Raw genomic sequence first — 27,296 nt, 5'->3', positions numbered from 1 at the left:
TTGTACTGCATTACAGATAATTTAAAATCCTAGCTCCCAGGGTCTGTCTAAGAATAGATTTATTGCAGCACCCAGACTCATCAAACCAGAACATACCTACAAAGAAGCTGAACACGTTTCAAGATTACAAAATTTTTCCTGCAGCAGCTCCAGCTCTTCCCCGGGGTTATGTACAGAGTGATTCTGGCACATTAATCTTAGAAACAATCTCGCATGCCCCACTTCTCAGTGAAGGAGGGCGGAAATACAGATAGACTTCAACAAGTGCAGATACCATAAATAAAAAGGTGCTCACTTGTACCCGGCAACACAGTCCTGGGGCAACCTGGCTCCAGTAGGGACAGTGGAGTGCTCTGTGAAGACAGGGCTCCGGGGCTGGGAGATATTTTAATACGCCACGTCAAACCCTAAATTACCAGCATAGCAGAGCTAAGAGTTTTTAATTAAAGGAGACTTTGAAATACTGGCTGTGCTGTCGCTATCCCATTACCATAATGCCCATGCGGAAGACACTAGCCCCAAAGTCTCCAAACTTTATTTTTGAGTCAGTTTGCAGAACAGTCTTCATCCTCCCAGCTTACAGTATTGTTAGGATCAGTTTGGCATTACCGGGCTAAACATAGGAAAGTTTTCATTTTTAATAAGAGTTTAGATAAATAACCTTAAATCCCAAAGGGCCTCGTTAAAGCAGCCTCATGAAAGTTTTACACTTGCATATGAGTTTGAAAAAAAGAAAAAAAAATGTCTACCTAGCAGTTTGAGCTCCGGCTGACTTCTCTAGCCTTGGGGAAGTTATTGTTGAAATTCATATGTCCTGCTATTTCAGATGATTTAAAGCAGTCTATTATGATACATCACCATGAAGTATACCAAATGAAAGACACTGGTCCAACAAAATCTCAATTTTAAATACACAAAATACACACAGCGCACTCATCCGTATGTTTAAATAGCATTAAGGTTCTGATGCATTACTCATCTAACAACATTTTATCCTCAAGCCTATGATGCAAAAACATATTTAGTGTGAGGTGATCTATTTTTCCATTTTATTTTTTAGGAGGTCATTCCAACACATTTTGACTCTACCCTGGAGAATTAAAGTGTATGCAGGAGAGTTCTAACAAAATTGGAAACTAAATCAGCTGGAATAACAAGAACATTAGTGGGCAATGTCAGAATTTTATCACCTCCCTTATTAGACCTTGGAAGATCAAGACTGACTAAGTGCATTTAAAAGGTGAGAGGATGATTGAAAACAGAACAGAACATCTCCTATGTTCTAGAGATGGCTTTTTACTTTATTTTTATTCTTTTGTTAATCCTTACCTGAGGATATTTTTTTTTCCATTGATTTTTTTTTTTTTTTTTTTTTTAGAGAGATTAGAAGGGAGGGGAAGAGACACATAGAGAGAAACATCAATGTGAGAGAGACACATCTTTGGTGGCTTCCCGTAGGTGCCCCCACTGCAGTCAGGGATCAAGCCTGCAACCAAGGTAAGTGCCCTTGATTGGAATCAAACTCAGGACCCTGCAGTCCATGCATGGGCAGAGACTCTATCCACTGAGCCAGGGCTAGAGATGTGATTTTAAAAATGCTTTGGTACCTAGGACATTTCCGTGCAATGTGGTAAGTGTTTAATAAACATTTACTAAATTATTTTTTTAATCAGCTTATAGATCGTTTTTCTGCAATTCTTATCCCATCACAAGGCTATTATCGTTAGTGTTTCTCAGACCTTAAAATCTGTGACCAGGAATCTTTACCTAACTTTAAAAATTTGTTAGGTTTCATCATAGAACCCCAGGGTAGAAACTGACCTGAGAGCAAGGAAGCCCCTCTCCAATATTCCTCACATGTGGCTGTATGGTCTTTGCTTGAAAAACTCCCGTAACAGGGAGACTCATCACAAAGAAGTTCTTTAAATGGATTGAAATCTACCCTTCAGAACCTGAGGCATTCAGAAAATATATGACAACATCTAACTCCTTCTCCTGACCTTTCTCTAAGCTAAACATTCCCCACCTCCTAAACATTCCATTTCCTTGTGTTATATAGATGAGTCTTCTTAGCATTCTAGTTTTTCAACTTAGGGACCATGTATTAAAATTGCCCTACCATGATGTTCATAATTTGTGCAGAATGAAAACTGGCATCGTATCTTATATGCTATTGTTCACATATTATCAGTTCACTTGGTCTTTAAAATAACACTAGAAGCCCCCTGCACGAAATTCGTGCATGGGGGAGGGGGCGGTGTCCCTCAGCCCAGCCTGCACCCTCTCCTATCTGGGACTCCTTGAGGGATGTCCGACTGCCCGTTTAGGCCCGATCCCACTGGGATCGGGCCTAAACGGGCGGTTGGACATGACTCTCACAATCCAGGACTGCTGGCTCCTAACTGCCCTCCCCTGCTGGCCTGGTCCCCCTGAACTGCCCTCCCCTGCTGGCCTGGTCCCCCCCCCAACTGCCCTCCCCTGCAGGCCTGGGTGCCCCCCGACTGCCCTCCCCTGCAGGCCTTGTCCCCCCCAATGGCCCTCCCTGCAGGCCTGGTCCCCCAAAACTGCTCTCCCCTGCAGGCCTAGCCCCCTCCCCAACTTCCCTCCCCTGCAGGCCTGGTTCCCCGCAACTGCCCTCCCCTGCAGGCCTGGTCCCCCAAAACTGCTCTCCCCTGCAGGCCTAGCCCCCTCCCCAACTTCCCTCCCCTGCAGACCTGGTCCCCCGCAACTTCCCTCCCCTGCAGGCCTGGTTCCCCGCAACTGCCCTCCCCTGCAGGCCTGGTCCCCCCAACTGACCTCCCCTGCAGTCCTGGTCTCCCCCAACTGCCCTCCTCTTTCGGCCTGGTCACCCCTAACTGCCCTCCCTGCTTGCCTGATCACCCCCAACTGCCCTCCCCTGCAGGACTGGTCCCCCTCAACTGTCCTCCCTTGCTGGCCTGGTCTCCCCCAACTACCCTCCTCTGCCAGCCTGGTCACCCCCACTGCCCTTCTCTGCTGGCCTGGTCACCCCTAACTTCCCACAATTGCCCTCCCCTGCTGGCCATCTTGTGGCGGCCATCTTGTGTCCACATGGGGGCAGCCATCTTTGACCACATGGGGGCAGCAATCTTGTGTCTTGGTGTGATGGTCAATTTGCATATTTCTCTTTTATTAGATAGGCTTGTAAAATGGGGTTTCATGATGTTCATTTTGCAGACAAACTGAAGTTCAAAAGGTTAAATGACATGGTCTCACAGAAGAACCAGGACTACAATCTAGTTCCTTTGACTCCCAAACGTTTTTCATTACCCTTTTAAACCTCGGTCTTACAGCTGTAAAATGGGGGTAATAATATTTACCCTTTCAGCTTTAACGAATAGCAAATAAGATAATATGTAAAAAACCATGAAAGGCAGGTTTTAATTACTGAGATCATTCATATGTAGATAATCTCTGCTCTTTTAAGTATTTAATTTATAAATGAGAGAAGTCCAAGTCACACGTGATATGTTAATGTTCTTTGCTTTCCAAATGCATAGCACGTGACAAAGGAATGATCCAGGAGTATGATGAGACTAAATCTTATAAAGATGAAGGACAGTCACTCTTTTTTTTGGAGTTGTAAATTCAATTAAGAAAGTATTTTTCTAGAAAAAAATTATTTGCTTTTTGCCTACACTGAACCCTTCGTATTCTGTCAGGTTTGTAGATCACAAACATTATGCTATGAATTAATAGATTTTTGTGGATTGGCACGGAAACCTATTGACACTTATAAGTCTATGAAAAACAGTCATCTAGTTCTAAGAACTTGCATTAGAAATAAACTTTTAGAACATGTCCATTTATAATCCAAGTATTTTTTCCTTTGATACCTTGATAAGGTTATTAATAGTTTTCTAAGGAATTATAGAGTATTTAAAAATAATTATTCTCATGTTTCAAGGGGAATAAAGTAGCAGTTTATATTCTAGATCTAGTTAAAGAGTGGAGAGTTGGTTTTCAATTGGTACTGCAAGAACACCACATTTAAATCAGGATTTCATTTGATGATTATTGCTTAGAAGGATGAATTGATAAACAAACAGGCAGAACCTATAATAAATTGCCTGTTTCTAAATAAAAATCATTTGGCCTAAATTTAAAAAAATGGTCAAAAATGGAAAAGATATACAAAAGTAGAAAGAATAGTGTAATGGACACCCACATAACCCCATCATCCAGCTTCAACATGATCAATTCATGGCCAATCTGGATTTTTTAAAACAAATTTCACAAACACTATCATATCATCTGTAATATGTATTCAAATATGTATTCTAAAAGATAGGAACTCATTTTTAAATATTATATACATAATATTATCATACCTTAAAAACTTTAACAATAACTCTTGAATCACATCAAATTATCCTACATCCTAACCTATCTTAAGATTTTTTTCTTAGTTTCTTTAAATTGTGATCTCCATAAGGTCCATGCATCAAAAGTGGTTGATAAGTCATATTTCTTTTAATCTATAGGTTCTCCTTCTCTCTATTGTTTTTTTGTTTTGTTTTGTTTTGTTTTGTTTTGTTTTTTCTTTTCCCTCTTGCTCAGTTTTTGTTGAAGAATTCAGGTTGTCTTGTAGCTTCCCAGTCTGGATTTTGCCAATTGCAACCTGTCTCCTAAATTTCCTGTAAACTGGTAGATAGAGACTTAACCAGGCTTGATGCTTTGGGGAAGATTACTTCATAGGTAGGGTTATATACTTCTACTAGTGGCCTGGTGTATGAAATTTGTGCACAGGGTGGGGGAGTCCCTCAGCCCGGCCTGCACCCTCTCCAATCTGGGACCCCTCGGGGGATGTCCGACTGCCGGTTTTGGCCCGATCCCATTTTGCAATCCAGGACTGCTGGCTCCTAACCACTCACCTGCCTGCCTGCCTGATCACCCCTAACCACTTTGCCTGCCAGCCTGCTTGCCCCCAACTTCCCCCTGCTGGCCTTCTCTCCCCGAACTGCGCCCCCCGCCGGCCTGCTCGCCCCCAACTGGCCCCCCCTGCCAGCCTGCTCACCCTGAACTGCCCTCCCCCTGCCCCCCCGCTGGCCTCATCACCCCCAACTGCCCTCCCCTCCTGGCCTGATCACCCCTAACCGCCTCTGCCTCGGCCCCGCCACAATGGCTTTTTCTGGAAGGTCTCCAGGTCTAATTAGCATATTGCCCTTTTATTAGTATAGATCAGGAGGAATATAATCAATTTGTATCTCTCTTCCTCTCTCTTTTTGTGATGTTAGTATCCATAGATGATCATTTCCAAGTTCCATTATTTCATGATAGGTCAAGAAATGGTGATATCTCGATTCTATAATTTCTTTTTCATTTATCAGCTGCAATCCTTCTATAGAGAGAAACTTCCCCTCATCATCTATTTAGTTACTTTAAGGTACAGTTCAATGAGGAAGGGCAAAATAAATGCTAGATTCTGCACACCCCCATCCCCTCCAGCCCCTTATCCACTAGTTTTCAAAACAATGAGATGGTCCACTAACATTTACCAAGGTAATGACCAATAAAATTGTGTTTTTAAAATTTTTAGTATCATTATGAACTTGTGGATCTAATATTTGTTGTTTTATCCTTATTATTAAGTTATTATCCTTATTGTGAAATTGACCCATCTTTCGTGAATGGAGCCTATTCCAGTTGTCTCCTGAGTGATTTGACACGACCCTGAAAATACCGTATTTTTCCGTGTATAAGAAGCAAACTATAATAAAAGTGTAACATGCTAATTAGACTGGATGTCCTTCCAGACGACCTTCCAGATGAAGCCAGGGCTGCGAGGAAACCCGGGTCCCAGGTGCCTGCCGGCGGCTAGAGGGAAGCCGGTGCCACAGCCGGGGGAAGGAAGGCCTACTCTTGCATGAATTTTGTGCATCAGGCCTCTAGTTTTTTCATAAAATCATTAGACTGAAAATCGAGGGGCATCTTATACACGGAAGTCAGCTGAGGAGGGAGCTGCATGGGTGTCTAGCTGCCCAGACCTTGTCAAACAGGCTTCCTCCAATCACAAGCTGTATTGTTACTGATGTCAGTTGATGCCGTAATTGGAGGTGGAGCTGGAGTGTGCAGATGCAACAGGGACCTGAGCGTTCTGAGCTTTGAACAGAAATGCACAAATAAGGTAATTGCCTTTCCCTGCTGAGGACATTCACCAGCGTTCACATAAGGTCTGTATGAATGGATATCGGATATCAGGCTTGTGGTAGAACACCTGGGCAGTCACAGTCAGCAGAAATCAGAGAAACACTGACTGATCAACTACATGCCATTTCCTTTCTAGACTTTTTCTAAACTAGCTATTATTAAAGCCTGAGAAATGTCTTAGATATTAAAGGATAAACATATAATACCAAAATTTTGAAACCAAAATTACAAAGCAAAACCAGGTGTTGTCAGGAGATTAAATGCAGTAAATAAAATCATACCTGAAGTCCCAGAACTAAGCCCAATACTAAAGTGACTGTCACCGTAGCTGGAAAAATCATCAGTAACTGTTAGTGACAAGAGAGTTTACAACACTCTACAAAATGGAATTAGCAAGAAAATAGACTAGAATCCAGCCCTCAAGCACCTAATTTCAAAATGACATATGCATCATTTATAGATCATTTTGGGTAAAAGAAAAAATGTCAAGTCTTCGAGGCAAATACAGAGAAAGCAAGAGCTCCTTTATAGTAGTAATAAATTACAGCAGGCCTCTTCTACTATGCCCCTTATGGCTGAGGAGCCATTGTCATCAGTAGTACATGGTCCCTGGGGTGTTCACCTCTGATCCAGCATCATTAACCTCTGCCCTCTGCTCTATAAATCTCACTACTCCAGGAGGCTGTCCAGGTAGCAACTTCTTCCTTAGACCAGGAGAGCAATTATTCCTACAGGGCTTAGAGAGTAAATGTTAATGCATTACTTACCTGTAGGACAGTCTGCTACATGACTTGTAGTACATCCACTTATCATTTAGAAAGATGTATTTCAGCTATGCTTTTATGCCAAAAGAATGCCAATCTCATCTCAGTATAAAAAAGTAAGGTTAGAAAACCTCTTAATAAATAAAGGGCCAGATAGTAAATACTTGAGACATGTGGGACATTTGTCACAACTACTCAACTCTGCTGTTGTATGGCAAAAGCATTCATAGATGATAACATGTATACAAATGGGCATGACTGTGTTTCTAATAAAATTTTATTTACAATCAAGCACATTTTGAAAGAAAACTGTCCCATATGGCTATGTAAGTTATTTTCACTTTTTAGGCTCTGATTCAACTCCAGTCTTCATCAGGAAGTATACATTAATTTCTTATACATAAGAGATGTCCTCCACAATGAAATCTTTCATCTACTTTTGGGCCCCACTGCTCTATTCCCTCTGAATAAAACACAGATTTGTAGTCTTACAGAGATTAGGGACTCCTTTTAGAAACCGATGAAAGCTTTAAATACTTGCCAAGAAAAAACACACGTACATATGCACATAATTTTTAATCCAATTTCATGGGTTAAGATACACGCTGAAATTTGCTACAAGTGAGGACAATATGTCCAAGGACTCCAGGTTTGTATCTGTCTTATCTCTTGAGTTCTCTACTGCTGCATAACAAGTACCCCCAAACCTGGCAGCTTAAAGTAACAAACATTTCTGTTTCTTTGGGACAGGAATCTGGAAACAATTTATCTGGATTGGCTCTGGTTCAGAGTTTCTCCTGAGATTGCAGTCAAGATGAGAGTAGGGCCTACAGTCATCTCAATGCCTACAGACATTGAGACTGGGGCCCCACTGTCCTTATTCTGGCAGCTAGATCCTCCCCTCCTCCCAGAGCAAGGAGGAATCCACCGTGCCTTTTATGGCCTACTCTCAGAATTCACACCCTGTCACATCCACTTTGTTCTATTTATTAAGTCCAGATCACACCAAGCGAGAGAGGAATTAAACTCTACGTTTTAAAGCAAGGAATAAAGAATTTGTTGATATATTTTAAAATGATTATATACCTTCAAAAACCCAAGGATACCAAGAAGGTGGGATAATATTTATTTAATCTTCCTGGAATACCTAATTGTTCATAGCACCATGTTTAATAAATAAATACCTGCACTGACTCATTAATACACTGAATTAGGCAGGGATCAGGCAGTTTTTCATAATAATCCTGTGAATTTGGTAGCAGACAATTTTTAGAAGGACCTAAATAGAATATTTAGTTATTTAACTTGCACACATGAATTAAACTATCAAATGAAGAATGGATGATGATTCCTGAGCTATGCTCCCATAGCTTACAAGTAAATCTCCCCTCCCCCCCCCCAAATTTTGGTGAAGGAAGATGTTCTGTAAGACGATAAAAAGAAAAATTGTGTGGATAAAAAATATTTATAATTTTGAAAATAAAAAAATTAAAAAGAATGAAAACACAGCAATCCCTAACCAATTAAGATTACAAACTGGTTGGGAAAAAAAACTTACAAACTGGTTGAAAAAAAAAACTTTCTTCCCCTTAGCATTTCCTGAATCCCCAACTTTTGGAATTTTCCTTCAAGGTTTTCACCAAAGCTCTGATTTTCTATAAACCCACCAAGCACACAGCCTCAGGAAGGAGAGCTGCTGGCATAATCAATATGGTCTTAGAGAGAGTTAGAGGTACATGTCATGTCACATTAGCATTAATTAGTGTCATCTGCAAAAGACTCAAGTGCATCAATAAAAAATTAAGATCTTCATTATAAAAGCAGTTGTGAGCTAAATTTTTTAAAAATAAACTTTCTTTTGTTCCAATAGATTTCAGAGCAAACACGCACAGATGGAATATAAATATTCCAAAATGTCAAGTAAGTCCTCCAACATTTATAGGTCACGTCTCCAAGGTAAAAAAAATGGATCTGTAGCTCACCTGTCTCTGAGGCCTTTACTAAGAACTAACTTTGCCTTTTGGGTATTTTTCATGCGTTCATCAGGGAAGTGGTAATGTTCTTTGAAACACATAATACTAGATATATATTAGTCCCGTTCCTAGACTATATGTTCTACAAGAACAAGGGTTTTAGAGGTTTTATTCACTAATGTATACCTATCACCTGACACACCATCTATTAGTTGAATGCATGAATGCATGAATGAATGAATGAATAAACCTTTCATTTTATCTGTATATGCAAATGAGCAGGGTTCTTGTGTGTGTGTGTGTGTGTGTGTGTTAGCAAAACACAATTCATTATTTAAGTGGTTTAAAACATATTAATCTTACAATTGTAAATAAATATAAATTCTCTTATGAATTCCCTTCTTTCAATGTACAGGCACTCTCAACAATTATCAACATTTGATGACCCTCCTTTAACCTATTCCTAGATGGATGTAACCAAGCTATACTTGGCATACACTGACACCTACCGGCTGACATAGAAAATGGCTTATGTGTGTATATATACATATTCCAATCTCTTCCTTTTTTAAACTATTATTTTCCAACTTTGGTTCAATTAATATCAGAAGATCTCTCTTGCTCTATTCACTCCACTCACTGATACATATGATTTTCTGATGCAATTTTTCAAAATTATGTCTTTGGACCCAGTGTTCCCATGAAAAGAGGTTCTGTAATCATATAAGATTCATAAAGTGCTAAGCACTACATGTTCTTCTTAGCAATTCACAGTCACCTTTAGAATATTAAGATGCTGAGCAGTATAGCAGTAAAATACCTATACACAGTTTCATTGAGCCCAATGCTTCATAAATTTGTTTAATATAAAAATGATAACAATAGTAAGAAACAAAATTGCATAGTAACAATCTAATTTGTATTAATTCCCACAAAAAAGAAAATCCTATTAATATCTTTTGAAATATATTTTAGGAAATACATCCTGCAATTTCTAACTTTTGCTCAGGCTGTCTCCTCTTCAGCTTCCTGCTCCCATTATCCTATCTAATAAAAGAGTAATAAGCAAATTAACCATCACTCCGCTACACTCACAAGCCACGCCCACCAGCCAATCAGGAGCAAGTATGCAAATTAACCCAACCAAGATGGCTGCAGCCACAGAGAGAGCAGGAGGGAGGCTTGGGTTTCCCCGGCGATGGAGGAAGCCAAGCTTTCCACACACCCTGGCCGGCCCAGGCCTCCGCTTAAGGCTACAAAGTTTCAATTATAGAAGATAAATAAATCCCAACAGAAATGGCTGCCGCCACGGAGCGAGCAGAAGGCTTGGCTCCACTCCAGGCTACAAAGTTTCAATTGTAGAAGATAAATAAATTCCAGATACCAGGGCCTCTGCTTGGGTCGCCGGGGGATGTGGCCAGCATGCAAACCACCACAGGCCCCTTGCCCAGGCCGCCCCACGCTCCAAGGGAACTCTGATCCAGGACACCCTTCAGGGCAAACCAGCTGGCCCCCACTCATGCACCAGGCCTCTATCCTGTCTAATAAAAGAGTAATATGCAGATTGACCATCACTCCAACACACAAGATGGCTGCCCCCATGTGGTCAAAGATCCTGCCCCCATGTGGACACAAGATGGCCACCACAAGATGGCCAGCAGAGGAGGGCAGTTGGGAGGGACCAAGCCTGCAAGGGAGGCCAGTTGTGGGTGATCAGGCCAGCAGGGGAGGGCAGTTGGGAGGGACCAGGCCTGCAAGGGAGGGCAGTTGGGGGCGATCAAGCCTGCAGGGGAGGGCAGTTAAGGGGTGACCAGGCTGGCAGAGGAGGGAAGTTGGGGGCAAACAGGCTGGCAGGGGAGCAGTTAGACATCAATCAGGCTGGCAGGGGAGTGGTTAGGGGGTGATCAGGCTGGCAGGCAGAAGTGGTTAGGGGCAATCAGGAAGGTAGGCAGGCGAGTGGTTGGGAGCCAGCAGTCCTGGATTGTGAGAGGGATGTCTGACGGGCAGTCGGACATCCCTTGAGGGGTCCCAGATTGGAGAGGGTGCATGCTGGGCTGAGGGACACCCCCCCCCCCACCTTCCGTGCATGAATTTCATGCACCGGGCCTCTTGTCCTATACAATAAAGAGGTAATATGCAAATTGACCACCACTCCAACACACAAGATGGCCGTCCCCATGTGGACACAAGATGGCCGCCAGGGGAGGGCAGTTGTGGGCGATCAGGCCAACAGGGGAGGGCAGTTGGGAGGGACCAGGCCTGCAAAGGAGGGCAGTTGGGGGTGACCAGGCCTGCAGGGGAGGACAGTTGGGGGGGGACCCAGTCTGCAGGGGAGGGCAGTTGGGGGGGAATAGGCCTGCAGGGGAGGGCAGTTAGGGTGACTGGGCTGGCAGAGGAGGGCAGTTGGGGGTGACCAGGCCTGCAGGGAAGGGATGATGGGTGGGACCAGGCCTGCAGGGGAGGGCAGTTGTGGGGGACCATGCCTGCAGAGGAGGGCAGTTGTGGGGGACCAGGCCTGCAGGGGAGGGCAGATGGGGGGGATTAGGCCTGCGGGGGAGGGCAGTTGGGGGTGACCAGGCTGGCAAGGGAGGGCAGTTAGGGGTGACCGGGCCAGCAGGGGAGGGCAGTTGGGGGTGACCAGGCCGGCAGGGGAGGGCAGTGAGGGGTGACCAGGCCAGCAGGGGAGGGCAGTTAGTGGCAATTGGGCTGACAGGGGAGGGCAGTTAGGGGCTACCAGGCTGGAAGGGGAGGGCAGTTAGGGGTGACCAGGCCAGCAGGGGAGGGCAGTTAGGGGCAATCAGGCTGGCAGGGGAGCAGTTAAGTGTCAATAAGGCTGGCAGGGAAGTGGTTAGGGGGTGATCAGGCTGGCAGGCAGAAGCGGTTAGAGGCAATCAGGCAGGCAGGCAGGCAGGCAGGCGAGTGGTTGGGAGCCAGCAGTCCTGAATTGTGGGAGGGCAGTCGGACATCCCTCGAGGGGTCCCAGATTGGAGAGGGTGCAGGCTGAGCTGAAGAACACACACCTCTCCCCCATGCATGAATTTTGTGCACCGGGCCTCTAGTCTTTATATAATTCTCAGACCAAATGCTACCCTATGAAATTTTCCTTAATTGGAATTAATCAAAAGCCCCTTGATTGTCTATCATAGGACATAGCATGTACCTTCTAGAGTTTTTATGTAATTTATCAGTTTTCATGATTAAACATTGAGACTCTAGAAGTAAAAATTATGTCTTATTTATATTTTTATCTTCTATATCTCTAAGCAGACTTTACACACAGGAAGCCTAAGTGAATGTCTGTGGAACTGAATTTGAGGCTAAGCAATGCATTTATTAAATACTCCTAGGAAAATAAAACTAAGCCTTCAGTTTATAAGACAAACTAAACACAATAAAGAGCTTAAGATCACCTCTTTAAAATGCTTATAAGTGTTCCAAAATTGCAGAATTACAGAATGTTAAGCACACCTATCCCACACATGAGGAAATTAAGGGCCATAGAGGAGTTTGTCCCTTGGCTTGGCAATGTAGCTAGTCAATGTCAGTGGAATATCTGGGACTAGACTGCATGTCTGACTCCAATCCTATACTCTTCCTAGTATAACATGTCAAATGTCCTCCTACAACTTTAAGTGCCCTCAAATGTTTCAGGTCCTCTCAATATCAAATGCCCTAATAATCACCCCCAGCTACAGATGGGGGAATCATTCCTGTGATTATCTTAATTCAGTGTGCTGAGGTCCCATGCCAGGTAAGATTATTAAATTTAAGACATACATTTCTACAACTGCATCACAAAGTCCCAAGACCAACCATTTCAATGAAAAGACTGCATGCTTACTTTTTGTTCTAGGCTCTCTCTTTTTTTTCTGGAATACTATCTATAAGCATCTTAAGAACTATTTATGTAAGAATTTTGCTAAGAACAAGGCATTTCTAAACAATCTCCTACCCTAAAGTTCTATTTCTGTTGCAGTTGTTTTTAAACACAGACCAAATGATTTTATCAAAGAGGTAAAAAGTGGTTGGTGAGCCAAAGTGGACCTGGAGGTTTTACAATGACTAAGTCAGTTACCCCACTGGGTGGAGTGAGTGTACAAGGAGATATCAGAATTAGGTCCAAAGAAGCCTAGGAAAGTAAATCAAGTAGGATCCCCAAATGAGAATGCAATGTGGAGAATACTTAAAAAATTAAGTATTTGGAAAGGATCCCAGCATGTGAGTTAAATGTGGAAAAGAGAGGGGAAGAGGTCAGCCCCAAAATGGTTAAGATGGGTACATGGTTGACATGGAAATAAACTAAGATGGGCTTGAGGGCAGTCAATTAAGACTGGGGTTTGCAATCAGCAGGAGGGAAAAAAGAGTAGATACTGAAATTAGGTTTAGAAGTAGTTGCCAAGTTTAGGCTTCATTAGGTAGATAAAAAAAGAGTGGATTAGTTATTCCTACTTGGGAGCTTGTAGGAAGGCTTGATGGTATAAATCTGAAGAGTCCAACAGTAGTGCTTAGTAAATAAATCACTTCCACATTTTTTTCACCATTATTTTTGCTTCACAGGCAGTTGCTTTAGATGATACTCTGCAAATACTGACACAAGAAACACATGTGGCAGACATAACGAAGGGTTTTCAAGACAGACATGTTTTTGAATCCTAAGTCTGTGACATCTCAGCTGTGCCTCACTGGGTGACTTCAGTTTCTGTCAAGAATGATAACCAGAGCATTGTCCCACAGAGATGTCATGAGCACTCACCTCCCCATTATGAGCATTCAATGATATATTTTTTTAAAAAATTTAACATGTCTGATGCATAATCAAAGTTCGGTAATAGTTTTTACTATTAGATTATTAAAACCACAATAATTATCTGTAAAGGTTTTAAGAGGAGGGGCCTCATATCAAGCTTACAAAAGAGATGAGTACATAGATGCACAAAAACCAAAAATATCACCCGCAAGGAAAGGAAGAGTAGGAATGGCAGTCTATAGTGTCTATATAAAACTTATTTCAGCCCAGAGACCTTTTATTCAGAAAACTTAACTACTATAGTACATCTCACCCGTCCTTGGCTTTAATTATGACCAATATGACCAGATGACTCACAAATTCACAAATCCAGTCCAAATCTCTCATCTCAATTCCAAGTCTATATATTAACTTTCCATTTGTTACTCTCGAATGACTCAGAAGTACCTCAAACTCAACATGTATAAAACTGAAACTCGTGATCTCTCAAAACTCGATCTTCCTAAATACTATTTATTCCAGTAAATAGTGGTCCATTCCAAAAATACATCAATTACCAAACATTGCAATGTTGCTAAGGACCTCTCAAATCTATCTCAGCTACCATCACCCACTATAATAATTTCTCTTGGGCTTCTGCAATAGCTTCCTATCTGATCTACTATATCCATCTGTTTTCTAAATGGCTGCCTGCGTAATCTCTCTGAAGCATAAGTTAACCATCTCATCCTTCTCTCTAAATAAAACATGTAATAGGTCCTTATTGTTCTTAGGATAAACACAAAGACAAAACTCTTTAAAATGTCCTTTTACAATGAGTTGGCCTGGCTCCTCCCTAACCTATTCCTGTTTCTCACTCTCTCCAATAGCTACCTTGGCCTTCTTTCCATCCCTTTTACTCTCTCTGTGTTCTCTCCCACCTCAGGTCCTTCTGTATTGCTTTTCCTCCTGCCTAGGGGCTGTTCACACAGTTAGCTCATTCTTATCCTTCAGACATCAGTCAAGCATCAGTTCTTCCTGGAATCCTATCCTGACCTGGCTGGCCTCTTCCTATGATTTGCTCTCATAGCACCATATATCTCTCTGTCCTAGCACTGATCACTTTGCAATTTTACATTTTTTATCCTTCCCACCAGACTCTAATAAGGCCTATAATGCAAGGCATCCGATCTCTTTTGCTCAACATTGTGTTCCCAGCACCTAGCACAGTATTGCGAATTTAACAAGTGTTTGTTGAAAGAATAAAGGAACACCTTCAGTACCTCAGGCTGAAAACTTTTGTTTAATGTACAAATTCAATGGATTCTTGAAATCCATTCTCTCTTGTGTAGTACCACTGAAAACACCTTCTTCCCATTACATCAAAATTATCTTAAACAGCCTTGTAGGAGGAATCCCTAATTTTAGCTTCTCTCCAATTCACCCTTATCTATGCAAAGCTGACAGGTTATTGGCACAACATCTTATGGGTAATCAATATGGTAAGAGGAAAAGGAACCAAGTATAAAAAGAGACTGCACAAGGAAAGGGATCCATTTGAGGATCTTTAGCTTTGAAAAGAGAAAATCTAGGAGTGTCAGATTATTTGAATATTTGAAGAGCTCTCATGTTCAAGGATCGGCAGCTTAGTTTTGGTAGCTCTGAATGAGAGTTTCTGGGAGGCAGATTTCAGCTCAATGAAAGGAAGACCATTCAAACATTTAGTACTATGGCAATGTGGTCAATTTTTGTAAGTAGTAACTTTGCTATGACCCAGTGAATTCTAGCACAGCCTTGTGAAATGCTTTGCAGGGAGAATGGTGGTTCTCAAACATTTTTTAAAAACCAGCTTTGGAACCCATTCTCCAACCAAAAGCTTCTGAGGAGAACCTAATATGCTAAACAGATGAATGCAGCATCTCCATAGGGAGAAGATTGCCCCCCACCTCCCGCTCCAACCCCTCTCCGAGCCATACACCATTCCATCAGCAGAAGCCTATTGGATGGAGCTCCCTGGAATCCACTATCTGAAAACATGCACAATTTCCTTGCCCAGCCCTTTTCAGCTTTTACTGGGGTGTGGATGGAAAAGAGCATGTCTTACCTTTTTTCTATTTTCTTCAATTCAGCTAAAGAATACTGTTTTCCATGTAAATTTGTTCCTTAGCATGTGTGTAAATTTTGCTCGTTTGAAAGAATATTTTTGTGTATTTATCATGTTGTCTTAACTTTAAGTTCTTTATGGCAGAAATCTTTGTTCTGCTGCTTTGGAATCACATATAATACCAAATATAGTAGGAGGTAATGAAAAAGAGGATGTGAAAGGTTAAGACAACTAATTCAGGTCTGACTTTGTAAACACAGAAAATTGAAGAAACAATTTCATATACAGATCCCCCTTCCTTCTTTCATCCAATCCCTGTCTTCTCCCCTTCTTGCCCTCACAGGTCATGACTATACTTGTCTCACATTCTTTCATCAGAATGAAACCAGATCCCTTCCCCCAACCCCCAATAAGTAATCACAGAAAATCTGCTTTGACTACAGAAAAATGCTCACTTTTATTATATGTTATGGCCTTATTTCCTGTATCTTCTTTAATGATTACAAATTAATTAATGGATGGTATAGAAATTCCAAATAAAACGTATTGAATTTAGGCTACTGAACTAACACAGTCCACTTAGAGGATTTTTTACCAATTATTAACCAAAGCAGTGTGTACTCAATTTGCTTAATAATGAGAATTGGTCTCTAGATGAATGTGTCTTGGTGATAATGTGTTACTAGCAGACAAATGTGTGAAAAGTGCTCTCCACACATTATTTATATTTTCCCAGAGGTATCTGATTACTTTCCTATATTTTTAGATTAATTTCCTTTCAGTGGGTTCCTATTCTAAAAAGCTAAGGCAATGGACTTCTGGAAAAAAGTCGTATTTGTATCCTTAAATTCTGATCTATCAAAAAAAATTCTGATCGGATTGGATATAAACACACTATGAATTAGAAGTTTCTGCTACTGATGTTACAGATGCATAAATATTCACTGAATAGAGTATATGTAAGCAGTATATTTTTGAGAGTAATCAAAATGCTGACATTCTAGACTCTAGGGAAATTGCTCTTGAGGAAAAATATACATTTATAGAGACATTTTCAGATCTCCTAAAATTCTGTTTTGAGGCACTATATGATACAATAAAAAACACACACTGAATTTGGAATCACAACAACCTAGCTCTAATTCTGTCTCTATCACCAACTAACAAACTAACTCTACTTACTTTTCTTATTGATCCTCAGTTCCTTACTTATGTAACATTTGGACATTCATACCGAAATTTAAGTTTATTGTGCTCTGCAAAGTCAATGTCCCTAATTAAAGTACACTGACAATGCCTCCCTGTGACTCCTATGTGAGGAAGTAGAAGACACTTAAAGGAGATGGTTTAAAAATCATCAAAAGCATTGGAAGCATTCTTTAGGGGTTGGTGGCACCCATTCATTCATTCATTCTAGCAACATATTTGCACATCCTATATAATAAAAGCCTGATATGCTAAGTGTCCGGTTGACTGGTCAACCATTTAACCAATCAAAGCATGATATGCTAATGATATGCTAAGGCTGCTCAACGGCTTGTTATGACATACACTGACCACCAGGGGGCAGACACTACAACCAGTAGGTTAACTTGCTGCTGGGGTCTGGCCGATCGGGACTGAGCTACAACATGGATGAACCTTCAGGACATATGCTAAGCAAAATAAACCAGTCATGAAAAGCAAATACTATATGATTGCACTTATATGAAATATCTAAAACAATCAATATTAGCCCAGCCAGTGTGGCTCAGTTGGTTGAGCATCAGACCATGTACCAAGAAGTCACCAGTTCAATTCTTGGTCAGAGAACATGCCCAGGTTTTGCACTCCATCCCCAGTAGGGGGGTGCAGGAGGCAGCTGAATGATGTTTCATCGATGTTTCTCTCTCTCTCTTCCTCTCCCTAAAAACCAATAAAAATATATTTTAAAACAGTCAATGCTATAAATTGCATTATGTCCCTCCAAAATTCATGTTAAATATAAGTAGAGGTAGGACTCTAACCCAATGTGACTGTATTTGAAGATAGGGCCCTTAACAAAGTACTTAAGTTACATGTGGTCATAAGATTAAAACCCTAATCTGATAAGACCGCTTATCTTCTTATCAGAAGAGAGACACAAGAGATCTCTCTCTTTCTCTCCATGAGCAAAGAGAGAACATGTGAGGTCACAGCAAGAAGATATTTGTCAGGAAGAGAGGCCTTAGTAGAGACCAATCCGGACACACCTTGATCTTGGACTTCCAGCCTCTAGAACTCTGAGAAAATAAATCTCTGTTAATGTTTAAGCCATCCAGTCTGTGGTATTTTGTTACGGCAGCCCTAGCAGACTAATACAGTCAAATTTATAAAAACAAAAATAAGAGGGATTGGAGAAAGTGGGAAGAGAAGAATTGTGTTCAATGAGTGTAGAGTTTCAAATTTGCAAGATGAAAAGTTCTGGAGATATATTTTAAAACAATGTGAATATACTTGACATTATCGAACTATAGACTAAAAAAAAACGGTTAAGATAGTAAATTTTAGGTTATGTGGCTTTTATCACAATGAATACATAAAATTTCAATTTTCCTGCTGAAATAAAGGAATAAAAGGATAAGAAAATACAACTTCACAAATGAAAACAACCACTAATACTATTTTATACATATGAAATGCATATGGATGTGGTTTATATTTGTTTTTATTTCATTAGAAAAGCAATAATGATGACTGTCTTAGGGCAAAAATAACACTTCTATTTTAGAAGCAATAATTACCTATATATAGCCAACAGAGAGAAAACTAGTTAGTTTATAAAATATAATCTCTAAATTCTACTACAACTAGGGGTGAATATAACATATCTTTAACATTTCCTACTTCAATATATTTTGCAAGAAAATGCTATTATAGAAGAACACAGAATAGGTCTTCTAAGTTCAAATTCTCTGAATTCTTAAATTGGTTATCTCTTGAAAAAGGTGGGAAGAACAAATAGCACTACTAGGACTTGTGTAACTTATACAATGAAGAGAATTCAATTTAGCTTAAAACAACAACAACAACAACACTTATTTACACTAAATGATTATATTCTCCTCGTTCTTTTCTCTTAAAAATATGAGAACAAAGGACTAGATACCTATAAAATTCTTCATCTACACTAATAAAAGAGAAACATGCAAATTGACCATCCCTCTGCTACACCCACCAGCCAATCAGGAGCAAGTATGCAAATTTACCCAACAAAATGACAGTTAATTTGTATATGCAGGCACGCAACTGAAGACAGCTTAGAAGGAAGCCAAGTGCTGCAGAAGGGAGTGAAGCGGCGAAGAAGGGAGGGAGCGAGGCAGCAGAGGCTGCGGCGAAGAAGGGAGGGAGCGAGGCAGCAGAGCGAGGCTGCTTCTCTCCAGCCACAAGAAGCCCTATTCTTGCAGGAATCTTCCTGCAACAGGCCTCTAGTCATTTAATAAAAATAAATCTATTCTTTATGTTTCCCTAACAGAAAAAGAGAAAAGTGTAACAATAAACATTTATATTATATTTTCTAACAAAGTCAACATGAAAGATTATAGAGATTTTGGCTCATGCCACAGTAAAATTTCTCTTCTTTGTTGGCCTAAATACAATTTGAAAAAAATGTTGGGCTATGCCACCCAGAGGGATAAGATAGACACAGTTGGATTTTAGGAGGTAATCTAGATTAGGGTTTCTCCATGTTGGCATCATTAGCATTTGGGGCTGGATAATTCTTTGTTGGTAGGGGGTCTCCAATGCATTGTATGATGTTTAAGAGCTTCCCTGGCTTTACCTACTAGACGCCAATAGCCCTCTCCCTGCAAGATGTAACGACCAAAACTGTCTAAAGACATTGCCAATGTCTCCTGAAGAGAAAATTACCCCCAGTCTAGAGAATGAGGACACGGGTAAACTGATGAATTGGCAGATTAAACTGCAAAAGTTAACTTCAAGTCCAAAGCTAAAAAGTTAATATTTAGTATCTAAATCTGATATGCAAACTAAAGAATGTGAGTTGTAGGATAATTGTGGGTGAGGAGAGGAGAGATTAAAAAATAGATTTCAAAATGTTAAGAGATATGTGTGTCTATTGCTAGAAAGAAAGAATACTCTAAAAATATTACTGCCACTTTTTTGTGTGTGTGCTCAAGGAAGTAAAACCCTAGTTACATTTGCTATTTTCCTCTTTTAGACTGCCATCTGGCACTCCATACTTCCACTAGAAAAAATTCTAGCCAATTGGACTAAAATAGTTAATGCACCAACTCATGCACCAAAAATATGCCAGGGAGTCTACGGCTTCCTCAGTCATGCCCAAAAAGAAAGAAACTATCGTCCTCAGAAAACAAAAGTAAATAACTCACAGGATGCTTACACAACTTGGCAAAATTCCCTCCTACCTTTGGGGGTGGGGGGACCAAGCCACACAGTAGCTGGAGGAAAAGCACAACAAAAGTATATAAAACAGGCAAACTAAAGTAATCAAACTCATTTACTGGACATCAACTCATTCCCAAGACATATGGAGTTAAAAAAATAAAGAGTCCACTAATCAAATACAACAGAACACAACCTATAATAGTCATTATATTTCTGATGTCACAGAGATTTGTTAGGAATGAATGAAATAATGGGACAGGTGTAATGATCCTTGTAACACTCCTCAGGAAAGGGAGTGCGAAGATTCTTCATAATAATGAATACAAGGTTCACTGCCATAACTGAATCTACTCCCACTTCCTTTTTCTTAATAACCACAGCTTCAAAGTACAGCTGCAAATCTACTTATGCCCATCCCTATAATGCAAAAACTGATATCAAAACCAGAAGAAAATGACTTTTCCGTATTCACAGTGAGATTGAACACACCCTTCTGAAAAATCCACATTTCAAATAAATAAAAAAGATGATTTAAAAAGGTTTTAATAAACTTGAATAAATCTAAATACATAAAGGCACACACAGACATATATCCACACTAGTGAATAAAGAATATAATCAATGAACAACTTAAAAGTTTACTATGTATTAGAACACACACACACACACACACACACACACACACACACACACACACACAGCTCAACAAAGTCCCCAAAGCATCAAACACACATAAGCCTTATTCTCTGATCATGCATTAATAAAACACAAGGATAGTCAAGTGAACCTATTTCATTTAGACTGGCATCAGATGCACAAAAATCTAAACGGCAGTTTGAGTGAGGGTGAAGGAAAATGGGCATTTATAGAAACTTCAAGTGGGAATATAAATCCATAATATCTTTTTGCAAAACAATTTGATAATATCTATCAAAATTTTAAATGTCATATCCTTTGACTCAGCAATTATATTTCTAAAAATCCTTGTAACAAAACAAATGTACAACACACACAGGACAGTACTACCTACATCAGCAAAAAAGTAACCCAAGTATCTATCGACCGAAAAATTGTTAAATATTTACAGTACATCCATTTCATAAAAGGACGAGCATAGACAGAATCTCCAAGATACAGTGTTTTTTTAAGTGTAAAAAATACACATGTACCATTCAACTTATGCTAAAATACAAGATAACAGAAAAAAGGAAAGGATGAATACACAACATACTTTTTACGTCTGGAAAGAGAAATGATGGAGAACTTCCATATTTTACTTCATATTTGTCTCTACTGTATGAATATTTTATGAATTATACTGCTTGCATAATTCAAAGTCAAGCAATGATTTTAAAAATTTTCTTATTTACTTCCCAGAAAAAGATTGGGACCTTTTTGTTCCTGGTACAAATTTGATGGAACCCATTTTAGAGTACAGGACAAGTATAACTTCCAATCTGTTCAAATAAGACTTTCTGTTTCCTCTGCCGGGAATGCTCTTCCCTCCAATAAGCCTCACTCCCTAACTTCCTTCAAGTTTTCCAATTAAATATCATCTTAATCTGAGGAACCGTCCTTGCCTTTTCAATACAAAATGAAAACCTTCCCACACCCATTTAACCACTCCCCAACTACCTCACCTAGCTTTATATTCACTAGGTGTGATATTTACACTTGTGTCTTAGCATCCTTATCTCTAAACTAGAGGCCCAGTTCACGAAATTCGTGCACTTGGCGGGGTGGAGGTCCCTCAGCCCAGCCTGCTCCCTCTTGCAATCCGGGAGCCGTCAGTCAGACATCCTTAGTGCTGCCACCAAGGCGGGAGAGGCTCCTGCCACCACCGCTGCGCTTGCCAGCCGTGAGCCCAGCTTCTGGCTGAGCAGCACTCCCCCTGTGGGAGCGCACTGACCACCAGCGGCAGCTCCTGCGTTGAGCGTCTGCCCCCTGGTGGTCAGTGCATGTCATAGTGACCGGTTGTTCCACCGTTCAGTCAATTTGCATATTAGCCTTTTATTATATAGGAGGATGGGGGTGATAATAGTATCTACCCACAGAGTGCTGTTAGACGTAAATGAGCTAGAAGCCCTTAGATGAGAATTGGTCTCATAGTAAGGGCCACATTAATCTTTGATATTTTTGTCTGTTTTGTTTATGATCTGCCTTTGCCCTCTTAGAATGACAACCCAAGGAGGCAGGGACTGTGTTTTATTTGCTATTGTATCCCAAATGCCTGGAAACTGCTTATCAGTACTAGTAAATATTCATAGTTGTTGAGTTTGATTTAGTACTGCAGCCATATGTAGAGACAGCTGAGATTATAAGAAAAAGACCAATTGTTTTCAGTAAAAGCAAGCACATTAACATGAATCATCTATAATAATTCAATCTACTTTGAAAGGATAACATTTAGGAGTATGACTCCAAGAAGCTTCAAGTACGGAAGTGGTACAGTAGCATTTAATTCATTAATTTCTTAACACCAACATGGCAACAGAAACTAAAACATATCGTGAAATGAGAAAACAAGAGCACAACTTACTTTTCATTCCTACTTTTGATGCATGGCTGGTAAAGAACTTTGACAGCATTCCGAGCAGAACTGGAATCTGCCTTCAATATGTCTTCCAACAAGGGAAACTTTTTGACACTTCTGGAACTCGCCAAAGATTCAATCACCACACTGTCTGAGTTTAAAAGCCATAGCTAAAGATAAGGGGAGAAAAGTCCAAGTGTAAGGATATCACCACCCCATATCTCATATCACCACTCAAAAAAAACAAACACAAAACAAACCTATAAAAATATCAGAAAAAATATAAGAGAACCATCTATATAATTTTTAAGGAAGGTAAGCCTTTCAAAGTATAACCTTGGTAGAGTAATCAACATGATAAAGTTTGAAAAAAGAAGAAAAACACAACTAGCTAGAAAGAAGTATTTAATACACATATAGCACTCCTAAAAACCCAGTGCAGTGGAAATGCAGGCAAAGAATATGAACAGCATTAACAGAAGAAATAAGTGATAAACATATAAAAATGTTAATATAACTAGCAATAAGGAAATGCAAAATTTGTATGCCACCCTTTTTCACTTATCCGATTGGAAAATACCAGAAGATTGATACCCCCAGTTCAGAAGAGGGCTTTGGATGGATATTCCCAAACACTGCTGGTAGAAGAGTGGGCATTTGGATGCATGTGATTCAATCAGGGAATACTCTCAGGAGACAGGGAGTAAGGCGAACAGGATAAGGCGAAGGAAGGAGCCAGGCAAGGATGTGAACTCAGCTGGCGTCTGGCTCAGCCTGATCCCACAGGGACATCATACCTAGAGTTTGTCCCACACCTTGAGAGACAGGAGACCCCAGCTTTATTGCAGCTTTATTTACCAAAACCAAGAGGTAGAAACAACCTGAATATCCATCAATGAATGAATAAAGAAACTGTGGCACAGATATATATAATGGAAGGAAATCTTGTAATATGAGACCACATGGATGATGAACCTTGAGGACATTATGCTAAGTGAAACAAGTCAGACACAGAAAGACAAAAAATGCATGATCCCGTTTATATGAGGAATCTAAAATAATCTAACTCATAGAAGCAGAGAGTAGAATGGTAGTTGCCAGGGGCTGGGGGAGGGAGAAAGGAGGATCTGCTATAAGTATTGTGCTTATAGTTAACAATACTGTATTGTGCATTTAAAAATCTGTGAAGTGTCCCAGCTGGTGTAGCTCAGTTGTTTGAGCATCATCCCATGCACCAGGAGTGGCTGATTGAATTACCAGTTAGGGCACATGCCCTGGCTGTGGGCTCAATCCCCAGTAGGGGACGTGCAGGAGGCAGCTGATGGATGTTTCTCTCTTATCCATGTTTTTCTCTTTCTCTCTCTGAAATCAATTAAAAACATACTTAAAAAAAAAGTCTGTGAAGCGGGTAGGTCTCATGTTAAGTTTTCTTACCACGAAACAAACAAACAAAAATTCATAAGAGTATCAAAAAGAAAAAAAAATAGAATTCTGTTATACTGACCAAGAAAAGCCATGAAAAACTTAGTGAAAACCATATTTTGTGGTATGAGCTTCTACAGAGCAGGAATCAGGTTGTATTTCTCTCTATAACCCTAGGATCTAGCACATAGAAGCATTTGATCATTTGTTATTAAGTTAAGGAAGTTTTATTTGTGAATTAAACTGATATTAAAATTAAGCTGACATTAAAAATTCTTTGTTTTTTTAATTAACTGTTTTCTAGACCTGAGAATTAAGAAAAAAGAATGACAAAAACTAAAGAATTTCTGAGACCCTGTTTTACTAGGGCGACAAAAAGCTGAGTGAAATAATTTCTTACCAAGATGTACGGTTTGCCGTCATGACCTTGAACACTGAATCTAAAAGTGCTTCTAGCAGAGGAGAGTTCCACTAGGCACTGAGCGACAGTGCTCTGTACAAACTGAGACCTGTTTGAACAGAAATCAATTTTCACAATGTGCCTCTCATAATAACTTTAAATGGCAAGATGAGCCAAAAATACCCACGGGTACCTAAAAGACAGAGACATGTGCATGCCAGATTCTTCTACATGCCATCCCTTCCCTCACAACCTGTGCTAATGTGGATTTTAATATATTTTAATGTATTTGCTCTAGTCTTCTTATATCCTATTCTCCAATCCTTAATACATTTTCCACCCCAAACCTAAGTGAATAAAAAATAGTATATCAGCTCTGGCCGGTGTGCTCAGTGGTTAGAGTGTCAGCCTGCACACTGAAGGTCATCGGTTTGATTCCCGGTCAAGTGTGCGTACTTCTGTTATGGATTCACCCCCTACCCCCAGCTGGGGCACATTTGGGAGGCAGCCAGTGGATGTGTCTCTCTCACATCAATGTTTCACACTCTTTCTCTGTCTCCGCTTCCCTCCAAAGCAATGGGAAATCCTCAGGTGAGAATTAACAAAACAAAAACAAAGTATGTCAGACAAGTCAATGTTCCACTTGTGCTGCACATTAAACAGTGAATAACTAAGTTTAAAAAGGCAAGACTCTTCCTCCCAAACATTAGGCAGCATTATCTATACCAGTGGTCGGCAAACTCGTTAGTCAACAGAGCCAATGATTGAAATTTCTTCTGAGAGCCAAATTTTTTAAACTTAAACTCCTTCTAACGCCACTTCTTCAAAATAGACTCGCCCAGGCCGTGGTATTTTGTGGAAGAGCCACACTCAAGGGGCCAAAGAGCCGCATGTGGCTCGCGAGTCGCAGTTTGCTAACCATGGATCTATACTAATAAAAGGGTAACATGCTAATTAGACCATACATCCTTCCGAACAAAGCCATGGTGGCAGGGCCAAGGCAGAGGCAGTTAGGGGTGATCAGGCTAGCAGGGAAGAGAAGTTAGGGGGATCAGGCCAGCAGGGGAGAGCAGTTAGCGGGATCAGGCCGGCAGGGAGGCGAGAGGTTAGGAGCCAGTGGTCCCATATTGTGAGAGGGATGTCCGACTGCCAGTTTAGGATGAATCCCCTGAGGGGTCCCAGATTGGATAGGGCACAGGCCGGGTTGAGGGACACCCCCACCCCCTGTGCACAAATTTCGTACACCAGGCCTCTAGTCTACAATATTTCCATTTGGATCCCCTAAAGTACCAGATCTTAAGTACATAAGGAAAGCATTTATAGGAGAATAAAGTTTAGGGTTATATTTAGACTAGAGGCCCAGTGCATGAAAATTCATGCACTGGAGGGAGGGTCCCTCAGCCTGGCTTGCCCCCTCTCACAGTCCGGAAGCCCTCAGGGGCAGGAGGTGACCCGGCGATTAGGGGAAGGTGATGTTCCATCACACCTCTGCTGCTGCCACTGCTGGCAGCTCAAGCCTTAGCCAGCCCTGGTTACCTGAGCCTCAGGCGGCCCTGGGCAGCTGGGCAGCCACCATCTGAGGCTTGCCTGCACCTTGGGCTGGCCCTGGGCGGCTGGGGCCTGAAAGAAGTGGGGGACTCTGGAGGCAGGTGCTCAGATTGGCCTTGTCACACACCTGCCACCCCGGCGTGGCTGAAGAAACTGGGTGCTGCCATCTTGTGGCTGTGGGTGCCGCCATCTTTGAGGGCATGGCAGTCAATTAGCATATTTCCTCCTTTTTGGCTGTGGGTGCCACCATCTTTGAGGGCAGGGCAGTCCATTAGCACATTCCCTCCTTATTGGCTGTGGGTGCCGCCATCTTTGAGGGTGGGACAGTCAATTAGCATATTCCCTCCTTATTGGCTGTGGGCACTGCCATCTTTGCGATGGTGTGAGGGTCAATTAGCATATTCCCTCTTTATTAGATAGGATTGCCAAAATCACTAGACATCAATAATGAACTAAAATACATATACACTTTTGTTTGCAAACTAAAACAATTCAAAGAGAAGAAACGCTAATGGATTTAGTGGCTAAGTACCATTTTAAAAAAACAACAACATTAGGAAACTGAACTGTATCTCAAATTTTAAGTACATTAAATTACAATCAAAAATAATTATTCAAAAACCTATTGATGATTAGGTTATAAAACCTTGGATATCTGGCACAAAGAAAGAAACACAAATCTGAATTAGATTTATATGTGCACATTTGTCTATAACATCATGTAAGCAAACCATAAATAAATCCTCAAGTCTTTTACGAGTGTGGTTTGATCCAACTAACCTTTCCAAATAAAGAGAAGTATAAATAAAAATGAATTCCCAAGTAATCCATTGTACCTATCTTTTCTTACATTTGAAATTACAGAATAAATATAATTTGCTATTATACCTTGGTATGATGGGAAAATTTCTCTCAGATGGCTGCATAATCACCTCTGTCATATAAAACTTAATGGTTTCTAGAAAGAAAAAATAGAAAATAAAAAATCTCCCCAATATACTAATATTTTTATTGTGGGCATGTTGGTCCCAAATTATGACATTCAAACTAAAATAGTCGATATATTGGTAAAATTAAAATGCATTAAAGTTTTTTAAAAGTGACTGAGTTTAAGAAGATAAAGCCTTGATGACTACAAGGAGACAGCCCTGACGCTTCAGACAGCTTGGTGTCACTTCAGAAGAGCATGTCCCAAGTGCATCTGATGTAGTAAGACTCTGCTCACACATGTGGAAGATTATAAAAATTAGTCACACAGCCGTGGCCTATTAT

The 27,296-nt window shown here is 40.6% G+C and overlaps 1 protein-coding gene across 3 annotated transcripts in view; it reads right to left on the bottom strand.

Annotated features, from left to right (window-relative positions):
• Nucleotides 1-27,296, bottom strand: part of UBE3D (ubiquitin protein ligase E3D) — a 147,197-nt gene that overhangs the window by 75,574 nt on the left and 44,327 nt on the right. For all 3 annotated transcript variants that reach the window (XM_079781509.1, XM_079781511.1, XM_079781510.1), the window contains exons 6-8: nt 26,913-26,982; nt 24,477-24,585; nt 22,661-22,824 (exon numbers count right to left, since the gene is read on the bottom strand). In XM_079781509.1, coding sequence (XP_079637635.1) covers nt 22,661-22,824; nt 24,477-24,585; nt 26,913-26,982 — 343 coding nt within the window. The remainder of the gene's footprint in view (nt 1-22,660; nt 22,825-24,476; nt 24,586-26,912; nt 26,983-27,296) is intronic.

Source organism: Cnephaeus nilssonii (assembly GCF_951640355.1).
Source record: "Cnephaeus nilssonii genome assembly, chromosome: 9".
Classification (NCBI taxonomy): domain Eukaryota; kingdom Metazoa; phylum Chordata; class Mammalia; order Chiroptera; family Vespertilionidae; genus Cnephaeus; species Cnephaeus nilssonii.
Note: the sequence above shows the minus strand (reverse complement) of the source record. Positions and strands in the feature narration are given on the sequence as shown.